The following is a 15,604-nucleotide window of genomic DNA, read 5'->3' on the forward strand; positions in this document are numbered from 1 at the left end:
CTTCTTAGGGAAGTTACATCTTTGTGATTGAAAACAAACAAATGGAAATATCTTTTTCTCATTCTAGAGGTAGGTACATCTCACCCCAATGTTACATAGTGCAAGCAAAAGTTTGACTTCAGTGGGTTTAATCACAAGACATTAAGTGCATGCTTAAATATTTGCAGGAACAGATCTCCTTCATGCCAAATTTATATTTCATCAAAACAAGATGTCAACAACTTTCAAAGGATAAGGGAATTTAGGGAAAGAAAAAAGTCTAAAATTTAGGTGTTGCTGTTTTAGGAAGTTTTCATCAATCCTAATCTAAATGAGTTCTGATGAAGGACACACTTCATAAAAAATATATATATAAAAGGCATTCCTTACTTAAACCAGATCCTGATGAGTTATGCTTGTGAATAACCCATGTTATGCCTATGAATAACCTATGCTTTCCCATGAAAACAAACTTCTCATAGTTAAGCAAGAGGAAATACAGATTAAAAAAAAAAAATGCTTTCCCATGAAAACAAACTCCTCATAGTTAAGCAAGAGGAAATACAGATAAAAAAAACAAAACAAAACAAGACAGAAGAAAGAAAAAGGGCAATATAACAGGTATTATTAGCGAAGAGATACTATTATTTTGCAGAATAACAATGTGAGAAATGAGAGCAGTGCTTAGGCCAGATCAGAACTCAGTAGCATAGTAGATGTGAACATGAATTTGATGTGAAACATTCATCAAGGCTAGTGATGAGAAAATGATACTGAAATGATGATGAATTAATTCATGCTTTGAAAGTAGTATAGGAAATTAAATGGAACTGAGGGAGATTAATTTGCCTCACACACATGCCTAATATATAGTGGACAACAAAAATGAAACAATGAAAAATTAACAAAATATATAGAGCTTGTCACAAAACTGAGAACAGACATCCACAAAAAATACATTTCCAAAGTAGACATATTCATTGAATATGATTTAGAATATATATTTTCAGTGATAGTGAACTTTTATCTTTCAATTTATAGACACACAGTATGAAGTTTTCTTAAATGCCTCACATTCTCCTTTACACATCTTACAATTTTATAAGCTGCATTTGAAGTGTTTAACATATCTCTTCAACACTCTTACAGCAAAATAAGGTACTTAGAATTTGTATGTAATTGTCATTGTTTCTTAACTCAACATTTTAACCATCTTTAATCAGTCAATAGCATACACAATATATGAATAACCAGTATCTATGTTGGGTAGTGACTTATATTTTTACAAAAGAAATAATTGATAATGATGATCTAGTTAATCTGCACTGCTCTCCTTTTCTTCACTGAATTTTATGTTCTGAAGGTATACTTGTCTGTGTGAGCTAGGTCAGGCTATCCATGGCTACACAAAATCAGATGATTATGGAAAGCTACAAAGGCATTTTTTTCCTAATGGATGCTACAGACACCTTAAGAAGCAAAAAGTTTATAATTGTAGAGAATGACTCTTGCTGTTGTTCACATGAACTTTTTAAACATCACCTTTGTGTTTTTCTAGGCAAAATCTGCTCCATATTTTCATATTGAAAGACTGTATAATTTCTACATTTCTTTCTTAAATAAAAAATGCACTTAACTCCATTCCACATTTTACCTGAAATGTTATTAAAAAATCAGAATTGGTAAGAAACAGTGGTTGAAGAAATTATTCAGTATGTGAGACTCAGAGCAGAATGGTCACAGTAAATGACTACTAGAAATGAAAACATCAAACACATATTGATTTTTATGTTGTCAATTCCATTTGTTTTGTCACTTGCCAGAGAACTCTGCAATATTTAGGTAAAAGTAGGAAGGCTGATAACTAATGGCCAGAGAACAAGTCATCCATTAATTGGATACGGCTCAGAAATCACCTTCAGGGTAGATAGAGAAAATTCATCAGTGCTATGTTTGTGGCACTGAACAAAACTTTCTGACAAAACAACAAGATGCACTTTTAAAGACAGATGTTTCTGCTTGTACCTTAAAGATTAAAGTGGAACAAGTCATGGCACTTCTAGATGGCAACCTTTGTAGCTAGGAAAAGCTTACTCTGAGTATAACAAGTATAACAAGTCTTGGCTGTATTACCTACTTACTTTCTAAAATGCTTCCATCTTTAAGAAGAAAGGCATCTGCTTACCTGAAGGAGGAGGAGCAATTTGTTTTTGTCCTAAATGTCAATTTACCAATTTCCAAAGCTTACACTACCACTTGTGTCCTCTGGAGTCCATAGTAACGTGAATTGTCTTTATCCAAGTACCTAGCAAATCATTGTCACATAGCAGCAGTCGACCTTTCTTTTCAATCTATGCACTTTTCAGGAGTTATAAATCAGTTGACTTTCAAGCTCGATGAGATGGCATATGCCCTGGTTTGAAGAACAGATGGAGGCTTGGGGGAAAATTGTTTCTGCAGGCTTACCATAAGCAGCACTACTCCATAAAAGTGAACCATTCACACTAATTTCTCACATACATTATACAGGCAGGGAGCACCAGCCCATTCAGCAGAAAATCTTTCATCTAGCTTTCAGAGGTCATTTAGCAAATTTAAATTAAACTTATTTCTGATACATGGCTGAGTTTTCATTCCATACACTTTCAAGAGATGGCAAATTATATCAAATAAAGGAATGGCTTAAATTGTATATTCAGAGGGAAAGGAACAGTAAATTAACTGCCACAACATTACTGTTTTCTAGAATCCTGGGATGAGTTGCAACTATTAATTAGCCACAGAGGAGTCAATGAATGAAATATGTCTGCTCTGTACTATAGGAATCAGGTAAACTGTTACTATTCTTTGCAAGGCTTTTTTATACTCCATCTCAACACTAGTCCCCAGATTCAGCACTGATGTTAAAAGAAAGGAGATCTTACACATTTATAGTAAAACCTTTACTTCTTAAGAAAAACATTATTCAGCCAGTAAGTAAACGGGCCTGCCATATTTTTAAAAAATATGGTACATTTTCTGAGCACAGAGAAAAGAGACATTTCATTAAATTACTAAATTATAAATATGAAAGAAATGGAAAGGACTAGAGGACTGTAAAAATCTAACTCCAGAAAGAATTACATTTTACAATCACATTACTTGTGAGCCACAACTGGTAAAAAGGAGGGATTGCATTGAGTAACCTCTAATACATAATGTGACATTAATTTGGTGTTTCACTAAAAATACTAGTTTAAATGTACAAAATAAAATTAACCAATGAGAATGGTGATAATTACTGAAATAGTCACAATGATTTTTTATGGGATTTCATAAAAACATAGCATTTTGCAACAGAGTTTTTCAGCAATATTTTAATAAGATTCTTTTTTAATCTCTAATATCTCACATTTCTTCTTAGACCAGCACTACTATTACAATGTTTTTTCAACAGAAAATTAATTCTAGCATAGTGCTTTTGCAAACTAAGATTTTAATATGATAAATTTATTTGGAATTAGTGTTATTAGTGGTGGGATCAAATCAACACAGAAATTTCAAACTTGAGAAACCCACTGTTGCAATACTTTCTGTGACTATATGTACCATGGAATGGAAACTGGAAGTACCCAGAATTACTCAACAATGTAAAAAATGTTGCCTTAATTGAAGGACATCTGCTTGGTACCCTATTTTAGTCTGTAAATGATTAAACTGAAAGATGATTAAACTTAGCCATGTCACATAAAATTCTAGAGTCAATATAAATAGTGCATTTTGAAAAAATCCAACCACAAACCTATTGCATATGAATATAAAATTAACATATTGTTAAATATAAATGTAATTAGATCAAAACTAATGCTGCCTTAGATTTAAGACAAAGATTTGAACTGGCAGTTGTAAAAAAGGATGATTGTAAGTTCTGGAACATTCATAACTTGGGACACTGTCATGGAATCACAGAATGGTCTGTGTGAGAAAGGACCTTAAAGATCACCTGGTTCCAACCCCTTCCTGCTTCCAACTGCAGGCAGGGACACCTTCCACAAGATCACACCACAGGTTGCTCAGTCTGGCCAAGAACCACAAATTCTCTGGACAACCTGTTGCAGTGCCTCACCAGCCTCACAGTAAAGAATTTCTTCCCATTATCTAATTCACACCTGCTCTCTGTCCATTTAAAGCCATTCTCCCTTGTCCTGTCACTATGTGTCCTTGTAAAATGTCTCTCCATCTCTCTTGCAGGCTCCCTTTAGATACTGAAAGGCTACAATTAAGTCATCCTGAAACCTCTTCTTTTCCAGGTTGAAAAATCCTAACTGTCTTAACCTTTATAATTTATAGATGGAAAGGTGGCTTGGCAATCTTGGCTAGACTACGCTTTTGCCAAGAAAGGTTGGATCAGATTATCATTGAGGTCCCCTTCATACCCAGAATTGTATGATTCTATGGACCTATCATTCTGTGACAGTTGATCAAAAATAGATTCCTGTGAGCATTATCAACGCAAAACTTAATAGACCGCAGGAAAATTTGTAATATCATACGGAGAAAAAGGGACAGGAGGATGAACAATATTTCCATCTGGCAATAATAATCCCATTCTATTGCAGTCAATGGAAATTTTGTTGTTTAATTTGCTAGAAAATATTTTACATTCTCTCTTTTTATGACCTAGGGTCATAGAGTGGGTATATGTATAGCACTATATAACATTGCTCAAGAAATTTAAAGGAGTGTTCATCAAATAAAAACCAGGTCGTAGTCATTAAGATGAGCCTTTTTCTTAGTATTCTGCATTTAAAAAACAAAACGACAGGTTTTTTTTGGAAATTTTTAGCCATCTCTAAGAAAAAGTCACATGCACATCATCCAAGACAACACTTTTGGTAGTGATTAGTTGGGTACTAATGCAACAGTCATAAAGAATGATGAATGACATTTGCCTAAACACGACTGTTTATGCAAAGTATTGGCTTGTGCTTGCTTCAGTAAGCCATAGTATACAGATTATTAGCAACTACTGAATTAAGATGCAACTGAGCATTACTATTTTTAGTTTAAAGCTGAATACTTCTTTCTTGCTGCAATGCCACACAGTTTGCTGTATTACTGTCGTAATAGAAAACTGAGGATTTTGCTTTCCTTTAAAAAAATACTAGTATCCAAACTATTCGTTTACATTGTATCTCTTAATAGTGGGGTTTTTTCCCACAGGCAGCACTTAAAATTTGCTTCTTCAAGTCCTTACTTCTTTAACTCAATTCTTACTTCTAGTTTCTCTAAATTATTATGTATTATTTCTGGTTTAATAAATTCTTGCTTTCCATTGCCTTTTCTTGAATCCACACTTCAATTTTCTGTTATACCAAGACACTTATACTGGAGACAGGTTTATTAATGATTACTGGAACGATTTTAAAGAAGGAGCCCTCTGGGAAAGATAAACAGAGGTCAATTGCAGCAGAAAACTGAGCTATTGCTTAAAACATGAATGAAGACATTAAATAAAATATAAACTAACACCACTCTGTGCTGCACCAACTGTGTCTCCGCACGATACATGACCATTCCTCTTTCTACATAACCTTGCAAAAAGCTTTCATTCTGCAGGACAACACTTGTGGAGGATTTACCAGGGTTGTTTTTTTTTTTTACAGTTTCCACTCAACATCTTTTACTAAGATGATATTAAATGCAGTTTAACAAAAAGTGGAAGCAGAAAAAATATGTCTCTATCTGAAAATATATTTTAAAGAAGTATTCATTTTCACAGCAGTTTGTTCTCTTTGTTTTCAGGTATCTGAGGCTGCAATTCCATGAACAGCTAAAGAAATCTAGCTGATCATGACTGCTGAAAACAACAGTTTCGAAATCCCTCAACTCTCTCACATTTTTCACTGTACTTTGCTACTGTTTGTCTCTTCTTCACCAACACACACAATTAGCACTCATGGATTGTCATATAATCAAAGTTTCCAAGACTATGAATGTGTTGCTTATCAAGAAAAAACACACCCATCTTCTTTTCCTGAGTTAGTGAGATAAAATTGCCCAAAGAGGGCTCTGATAAATGTCAGTGCCAGTGTCAAGTATGCTTCAGAAACAGAAAGTTGAACCTCCCCCTTAGATAGCAACAAGCTTAAAACCCCTGAACTTCTTGAATTACGTCTTGAATTACACAAATTGCAAGATGACAGTATAATAATGGGGTCAGTCTTTAGGGTAAATGAGCTCCATACAATTACTTCTAATTTATTTGGAGATTTGAACTTTGGAAAGTATTACCTAAGTTTACTTGATACTACATAGTGAATAACATACAGTGTTTATTCATCTGGTTTAATGAAAAAACAATGCTACAAAAATGAAAAATACAAAGACAATAATTGAAAGCTCTGCAAAATGAAAACTTGTCTCCTCTCTGACTATATTGTTTGATATAAAAAACGTATTTTATCTCTCTTAAAACTTATCCCTCAAGCAAGCAAAAAAGACTACACTTCGAAGAAATAAGACAAAATTTAAAACAAAATTATTTTATAGAGAAAACCCTAAAACAATGTCCAACACCCAAACCAACCAACCAAAACAAAACCAAAACCACCACCAAAACAAATAAAGAAAAACTTTTTTTCTTAGTGTTGGATATAGGTACCAGCTTAATCATAGAAGTTCAGAATTCTATGTAAACTAGTATACAACATACTAATAAAAACCGTACTATGGAAAGTTCAAATTATTTGTACTCCCTACTACTAAAAACAACTTTCAGTAGCAGGTGAAAGGAGAAAGTGTATGCACACTCCAAAATCATGATGTTGAAGGCAGATCACTTTCTTTCAGCCCTGCATTTAGTTTATATCACAAAGAAATAAATTTGCTACCATAGCTTATACTAGCCCCTTAAAAAAAAAACAAACAAAAAAAAAACCCAACCAAATCCAAAACTGTGTAGGAAAGAGAAATGAAGAGAAACTAAAATGGTAGAAGTCATATCCTTAGTGAATACAGATACTTTGTGAAAAAAACCCAAAAATTGGAAATCATGTTCATGTTGACATTTTGCTTTAAAAAGTTTGAGTTTCTGAATTTGGCTTTCATTTCTCTGAAATTGCTACAATTCTTTTGAAGAATAGAAGCTTTTCTTACTCCTGCATAATAACTTGCATAATTAACTCCACTCCCTTAAAAATAATTTTTCAAACATTCTGATGACTTGCTATTTAATACAGAGAGACTGCATTTCAAACACATACTTTATAATCAGAAATACTTTCTTGGTTTTATCAACTTTCTTAGTCAAAGGTTTAATTGCATTCTGACCTTTTTTAATTCAGTATCGTATATTTAAAAATGGAAGTCCTTTTCAGACCTGAACTATGAGCTTTTATTATTCATAGCTTGGTATGAGATTGTGCAAAAGAATGTATTAATACATTTTGAAATAAAATTGCAATATACATAAGCTGAAAAAGAACTGTAGGATCCCACAAAAGTAGTCAAAAGACTTATAAATATTTTAGTACATTCTTTTGATATAAAGATCAGTTTCTAATATTATCTAATTCTAAATTAACAAAAATTTATGTTCCCAAGTTTTACATCTAATACACATTAGAAATACTTTTTCAAACCATGCCATTATTATTCATTCTCTCTTAGAAAAAAACAAGTGCTTCCTATTTGGAAAGACCCTTGAACATTTGTTCAATAACTCAACCAAATAAGTTGTTTATTTCCAGATCTTAAAAACTACTTTACAGAAGAAACATAAACATTCAATATTTGCAGAAATTTTAAGGCACTGGTATATATATGGTTCTTTTTTTGGTTACCAAGGAAGAATAAAAACAAAGGCTTCAAATTAGATATTAAAATGTTACATTGCATGTACACTATTTAGCAAAGAATTCACTGACTACAGGGACATCCACAGAAAGGGGATGAAAAGTCTGGAATTAATTTTGAAATGATTTTGTTAATTTAATTGCAATCAAAGCCAGAAATTTGTGTATCAAGTTATGTATTGTTTTCACAGACATAATTAACAAGTCATTCTCTACATTCACTTTTTCAAAATGACAAAAGGACAACTTCTAATTGTTGAAAACAAACATTAGGAACCCCAAGACAATCAATGTCTTCTTCACAAATAAATGTGATTATATCCTCTAGAACCACATAATTTTCCTTAGGCATTATCAGAATTTTTTGATCCTTTTTTTTTTTTTTAATCTGGATGGTATTCTTCAAAACCAGCTTCAATTTCCTGTTCTTGTGTTTAATATGTTGTAAGTGTATGTTATCTTTTTACATTTTTTTTCCATTAGGTTGAAACAGGTTTATTTAAACTTGCAATAATAGTTAAACTTACCAACCAGAATGACAGCATTACAGAAATATTCAGAGATGTCTGAATATATGTAAAGACTTAGTCTGAAAATTCACCAAGAACATACATCTTCCTATAATAATCTAGAGAGATTTAATTTGCTTTGGTCCATTTTTTTAAGAAAAGACACCAAGGTAAACACCATTATTTATCTGCACAGTTTAATCTTGTTTATGCTTAGGATTAATTTGGAGCAAGAATGCCTCTTTCTAAATTTAGTACATTTTGGAAACCATTAAGCTACGTAACAACAAAAAAGCACTGTTATTTCATAATTAAATATTCAACACATGCAGTTACTCAGAAACAGTTCTATACATTTCCTGAAGTTTAAATTTATATTTCATCTAGGTCTACAACCACAGCTACGCATAGCCAGCCCTTACAAGTAATTAATCATGGACTTAAAATGACAGATATGCAGAACTGTCACAATATCAAGGGTCATTTGTGTAAATTTTTGATACATATTAACCAAATACAATTCTTGTATATTAAAGCATTTCAGATTCTCCTGTTCTGGCTGAAAATTACTGTATTCTGTCCAAAGAATTACAACATAATCAATAAGTGTTCAAAGTGTTTAAAAAAAATTAATGTCTGACAATTACAGTTTTGATTCAGTAATTATAAAAACAAACATAGAAGCAAATAAAATACAGCTGTGTATTTTGCAGGAAAGAACACAATCGTGTAGTATTTTCCTTTACCAGTAAAAAAATCAGGTTTCTGAGACACTCCACATTTTCTCTCATGCACCACTTGACAGACAAACTAATAAGAGTGATATGAACTATGATATATATTATAACTAAACAGAGATAAACACTCTCAACATAAAACATTGATATTGGGTAATTATGGCAGGATTAAAATATCATTGTTATCATTAATTTCTTCTTTTTATCCTTCCACTTGATCATGATTCATGCACTAAGTATACTTCAGTCAAGCTTTTATAGGACATTTGCCTCAACACATTCCATACGTAAGATATCTTTCCAGTTATCATGAATTTAGCAGTATTAAGTAGAATATATTACTAGAAAGTTAACTTCTTTAATTAGATATATAACTAATGAACTGATGAAAAATAGCCATTAGATGTCTTTTGAGTAGTGCAACTATGTCCTTAAACAAGTGAAAACCAGAGACCTTAATTAATCTGTATCTTTAAGTATCAGCTAATGATGAACAACATTCTCACCCTTTTGCAGCTCTGGGCAGCCTGTAAGACTTCAGAAGGTATCTAATGAAAAGTTTGAACTGGAAAATGCCAGTTTGCCTGTTTCATGTACTTAAACTGCACAGTAATCAATGACAGTTGCATGTCAAACTAAACAATAGCCTCAAGTAACTCTACTACCTCAGTGTGGTTGAGTGCCTGCCTGACACAGAACTCAGTCAGGATTGATTTGTGACTAAATTAAGTAGCATGGAATAAGGGAAATAAGGTTGAATCTGAACATGCACTAATACAGAAATGGAATAGTCTACTACTGTGCTGCTTACTTGCATTCATGCTGAGGTTCTAATATTTTTTTTTCCAAAATAAAGGATTAGCACAATAGCAAAAATAAGTCTTGCATGACATCTCAGGCCTACATTGCCCTAGCAAAAAGCCAGTGTTTTACTGCAGTAGGTGGACATTGGGTCTAGAAGACTGCAGAATGTGTTAAGAAAAAATACATGCTGAATCTTTGACTAGAGACTCTGCTGTTGTGACTGTTCAAGGCAGTATGATTTCCAACAATTAAAATTGCCAGATACAGAAATCAAACACTTACTTTAGCATGCATCTGTGGTTGGAAGGCTTGCAGATAAGTTAGCAAGCTGGAAGTGACCCATAAGGATCATCAAATACAACTCCTTTTTCCTCACAGGATTACTTAAATCTAAATCATATGACTAAGAGGTTTGTCCAGAAATTAACAAGCACTTCCCTGGGGAATCTGTTCCAGTGACCAACCACCCTCTCGATGAAAAACCTTCTGCTAATGTCCCATCTGAATTTCTTATGCAGCTCCATTTAATTTCCTGATGTCCTAAGTCAACTAAGCAGTCACTAGCATCATCTAGTGGAATGCCAGTCCAGCAGTATTTCTGTACCTCTTAGTTTGATTTTTGAGAAATTAGAAATTAAAAAGCCTCAAGATGAAAATTAAATTGTGCAGATTTTTTTTGCAGTTACTTGAAAATCACCTTTGGGCTTCACCTGGTGATGAAAGATCAGAGTGCAGGCTTGAGTTATAAGCCTGTGAGTTCTAGTCCAGCAAGGGAATTTCTACTGTTGCCTGAAGCCCAATTGCAGTGGAATCTCATCTTGATTGTGGGTAAAGTCTTTTAGGACAGAGATTCCCTTTGCTGCAAGGACTATTAATTGTTCATTGTGCTGATTCAAAACCTCTAAAGGTAACAAAATAGTAGTACAAATCTTTCTTCTGTATTTCAATAAGCAAAAGAGCTATCTTAAAAATTTAGTTACTATCAAATATTGTACTACTTACCACACTACAGAGCCAATCCTGTTTGCTTCATTACAAGCAGAATCAGTTATGATTGCAAAATTCCTCCTTTTAGTGTTGAATTAACAGAGCTTTACATTTAAATCTGGTATCATGTTTACAACATGAAAAATTTAAAACATTACAAAAATCTGACACATTTTGTTCCTGCATTTCATGTTAATTTTCTGTAACTAATATGGCTTCCAGCAAAATCTTTCTAGTCCAATAAATGAGACAAAAAATAAAGTAATTCATGATAACCAAAATAATTAAATAGTAGGAGCAGGTTAAAGATCAGCATTCATTCTTTAAATTAAATTTAAAAGTCTGCAGTAGTCACTTAGAAGATTGGCAAGTTTTACAAATAACGTCACCAAGCATTTTAGAGAGAAACACAGCCGCATTAGAATAGAGTCATTAGGCAATACATTTATTTTGAAGCCAATTAACCTTTTGTCAGAGAAATGTCGGAGCTGTAATGGTTTCAGCAGTGGAGGTCAGCCTGTAACAGAGGCACGTATGACAGCGATTACGCTGTCTGACATATGCTGGAGCCTGAGAGTACAGCCCTGGAATGAGAATCTGCCTTCGTTTGTATTCTGCTCTGCATTTTCAGGGAGCAGACAATCTTGACCTATCCATTTAGGTAATTAAAGCTTCTATTTGGAAGTGTCCTGCAGGAAGGTGAAATCTGGGGGAGATAAATGGCTGCTGCTCTCTGTATCCAGCCACTTCCATCATTTGATGGACTGCCTGAAACAGGCTGCATTGCCAAGTCCTCATAAAAATAGAGATGAATCGGGCAGGAGGCAATTCTCCAAGGCAAAGCAACTCTGTCATCTTCCTTTTTGCAGAATATAATTTAATTGTTAGCCAAGGCAGACAACTGACTCAGGGGCCTTTCTCTAATGACTTTCCCACCATCTTCCATTTGCTAAGAAATTATTTCAGTGTATTTACTTGCAAGCTAACTTTGTTGGACAATGAGAGATGTCACTTCAATAAGCTCAGCTGGTTGTCACAGCTGTGCCAGGACTTACCTTCCAGGCGATTTTGTTTCCTGCACACTCATGCTGAACAGCAATTGGAAAGTCTCCTCTTTCATAAAACTTGCGAAAAGCTGTGTGTTTTGCTGGTCTTTGTTTTACTGATCCTGCAGGCGGGGGCCCTCTTACCTTAAAAAGAAAAGAAAAACCAACAAAACAAAAAAACCCCACAGTTTAGTGATAATATATTTTTAGAAAAAGCCTAAAGCCTGGCTTAAAATAGATATAAAAGAAGAATATTAGTGATCTCCCAAATTATAGTTTGATTTCTTCTTTATATGCTAAAACTTCACTTTTTTGAAAGTACATTTTGGTAATGATCTACAGGTTTTGTTAACTACTTTTTTTTTTTTGCAACTTTCAGATTATCCCATAAAAATTGCTATATTTTAAAGTAGATCTTTCTATTATCACAGCATTTTTAAGCAAAAAGAAAACACCAAGAAGGTAGTGACATTACGTAGCAGAAGTTATTGGGAAATTAAGTATTTCTCCTTTTCCTGTTTCTTTCTAGAAGTAATTTGACTTAATTTCCAACTAATGTTACTGTTTGCACCTTCCACTGCCTTTCACTAGTCATTAGGTAACGAGATCAGGTAATCTCTTTTAGCATATCCCTTCCCTAAATGCTATGGATTCGGCTTTCATATGACTTCCAGTCCTTCAGTATTGATGGTTGAAGCACTGGAAAGAATGGAGGTCTTTTGCTCAGACCTCTCTCATCTGCCTGTGAGGAAATTTGATTTAGCTCCACTTAGTTCCTTATCTGAGGTATTGCTGGTTTAGCATATGGCATAGTCTGAATGACAGTCCAATTCCAGAATGCTCATGCTGGAACCTTTTTCTCAAACATGGTAGTAACAGCAACTAACAATTGGCACTATGATAATAGAATTTCAAGTACTTAAAAGAAATCTATTGCTTAAGCTAATTAACAAAGCTAATCTCAAATGCTAAGAGAGTCTGAGAGAGCTAAACTAATCTCAAATGTCCTTGACAACTGATTCTTCACTGTGAAACTCCATAGCTGTATATCTGGGATGAGAACTTCATACAATTCTCTGCATGTTTCTTTTGTTAAAAATGCTAGAATGTGTCATTAAAAAAAAAAAAGTGAGAGCTTCAATGATTGTAAACTCAGTGTTTTGTATTGTTCTATTTGTCTTCAGTGACCCACCCTTACATTAGTTTCTAGCAGACATCCAGCTTTCCAGTGAACAGAATGTAAATTTGTAACATCCTCATTTTCATTTAGGCTATCCTGTAATTTAACTCTTCTAATTACAAATCTAAATTTGACTTGGCACTTTTTTCCCTCAAAAAGTTTTCACACAATTTTCCACTGACCTAGGTAGAGGAGTCCACTATTGATAAGCCTACACTGTACTTTTCTACAAGCTCCTTCAACTAGGGCTAAACTGTGACCTATTGTTGCATATTGATGTCCCTGATAGACCATGTCCAGTGAAAATAAATTTGATATGCACAGCTGTAATTTTGTTTAGTAGACACATCTGCAGCAGTTAAGAGTAACATTCAAAGAAAAGTATTTCTAACTCATGTAAATAAACTTCCATTTGCTGTTCTTCAGAGGAACAGTTTGTTCTATGCCACCAATATATGTACTTTGACTTGGTTTTTTTTGTGGGTATGTTGTTTTGTTTTTTTTTTTTTTTTTTTTCTTTTGGGGAAAGTTTCAGGGTCCCCTCCCTTTTGGGAGAGTAACATTCAAAGAAAAGCATTTCTAACCCATGTAAATAAACTTCCATTTGCTGTTCTTCAGAGGAACAGTTTGTTCTATGCCACCAATATATGTACTTTGACTTGGTTTTTTTGTGGGTAGGTTGTTTTTTTTTGTTTTTGTTTTCTCATTTGAGGCAAGTCTCAGAGTCACTGCACTTTTAGGCCACTGGAAAAGCATCTCTGTTCTTTTGTATATTATTCACAAGCAGGTATTTCATACATCCTTTAAAACATTATTTTCTGTACAATATCAGAGGTCAGTGTTAGATTTTAAGTTAAATTATTGATAAAGAATATGCTGTCTTGATTACATGAGATACAATCTGAATTCTTTCTAGCAGACTACCATAATTAGAGGTAGCTAATGCAATCTCAAATTATATCTTTTCTGATACCAGACATTCTCTTCTTCCCAACTCATGTTAGTAAATTTGCTACAAGACTTTTTCTACTGCACTTTACAAATTTTCTAGAGAATATGTTTATGTTAATTAAATTTCTTCCTATTTTTTTATCCAGGAACAAAGATACTAGAAGGCCTAAAGGTATGTTGGTATCAAATCCCTTTATTGTGCGTTGTCCTTACATGAAGGCTTAGAAGCTCCATCTTAAGCAGTATACCTACTCTGATCTGCCATCTCAAAAAAAAGGTATTGGTAGAATTAGAAAAGGTCCAGAAGAGGATAATGACTGAAGGTAAATAACAGATTAAAGTGAGAAAATGATTACTATGGAAGAATAAAATAAAGAAATATAAAATCAGGACATTATGGACAAGGGCAGATTTTCCACTATCTCCTCCAGTAAAAACGTGGGACATAAAAAACCATCTAGTCAATAAAAAGTGTGGAACAAACAAAAGTATTTATGTATTCATGAAGGTGACAAGGGCAGATTTTCCACTCTCTCCTCCAGTAAAAGTCAATAAAAAGTGTGGAACAAACAAAAGTATTTATGTATTCATGCAGAAAATAGTGGATTTATGGAACCCCTGGCTGAAAGTCAGTGTTCAAAATACTAAAAGTTTCTGTATGTTTAAACTGTGACTGGAAAAGCTGAGGAAAAAGGAATCCATTCAAGTTGACTAAATCCTTATTATCAGGAATCATAAATAAGTATTATTTTTCATGTGATACAGTAGGTTTGGTAGATCTCTCAGCCTTACATTTAGTCTCATGGTGACATCACACTGGCATCTTATGGTTATCCATTGATTAACTGCCACAGCAAGTATTTTTTTTCAGATGATGACCTCAATGTTAATAATATAATTTCTTGTCATTAGTTTTAAGTACATTATGTTGTACTTTTTACTATAATATTTCATTACATTTCTATTATATCAGTGACTTGTATCTGTCACACCATGATTTTCATCTATTTTAATAACAACTCCAAACATTATGCCAACTATAAATTTCATTATGCAATCCTGATTTTTTCAATTAAAATATTAAATAATTATTCATAAACCCAAATATTAATAATTTCCATTAATAAATCTCATCTGTTATCATATCTCTCATTTCAATATTACATGCCATTATTGTCTACACTTGAATATGGGCTTTTTTACCCTCTGAGCAACTCTTGCACTGTATAACTACCAAAGTACTGTGTACAGCTGGAGAAGTAGCAGTGTACCGAATACTTGAAAATAGCGTCAACAGAGAGAGCTGTTGTTTTTCCCTTTGTCTTAAAGATGCTTTTCTTGTCAGATTGGTCTCCAATAGATACAGAAACCTTAAATACCTGGAAGAGTAACTGACTTCAAAGCAATGAAGTGATCAAGACAGAAATGAGCCTAACATCTATGGAGAACAAAGAAGAATCAGCGATGAGGAAGACAGTGGAACTGTCCCTGCACTGAAGATACAGCAATGTTGCATAACTGAAGAGTACTTTTGTGCTCTCCTTTATTTAAAGAATACAACTTGTTTCATTTGTAT

At 33.4% G+C, this 15,604-nt stretch overlaps 1 protein-coding gene across 6 annotated transcripts in view; it reads right to left on the minus strand.

Annotated features, from left to right (window-relative positions):
- The window catches only part of PACRG (parkin coregulated), a 214,331-nt gene that overhangs the window by 152,939 nt on the left and 45,788 nt on the right, over positions 1 to 15,604 (minus strand). For 5 of the 6 annotated variants that reach the window (XM_039718874.1, XM_039718873.1, XM_039718877.1 and 2 more), the window contains one exon: positions 11,907 to 12,041. The exons of the other annotated variant lie outside the window; for it this stretch is intronic. In XM_039718874.1, coding sequence (XP_039574808.1) covers positions 11,907 to 12,041 — 135 coding nt within the window. The remainder of the gene's footprint in view (positions 1 to 11,906; positions 12,042 to 15,604) is intronic. 6 annotated transcript variants of the gene reach the window in all.

This window comes from Passer montanus, unplaced genomic scaffold (genome assembly GCF_014805655.1).
Source record: "Passer montanus isolate IOZ18808 unplaced genomic scaffold, ASM1480565v1 scaffold40, whole genome shotgun sequence".
Lineage (NCBI taxonomy): Eukaryota > Metazoa > Chordata > Aves > Passeriformes > Passeridae > Passer > Passer montanus.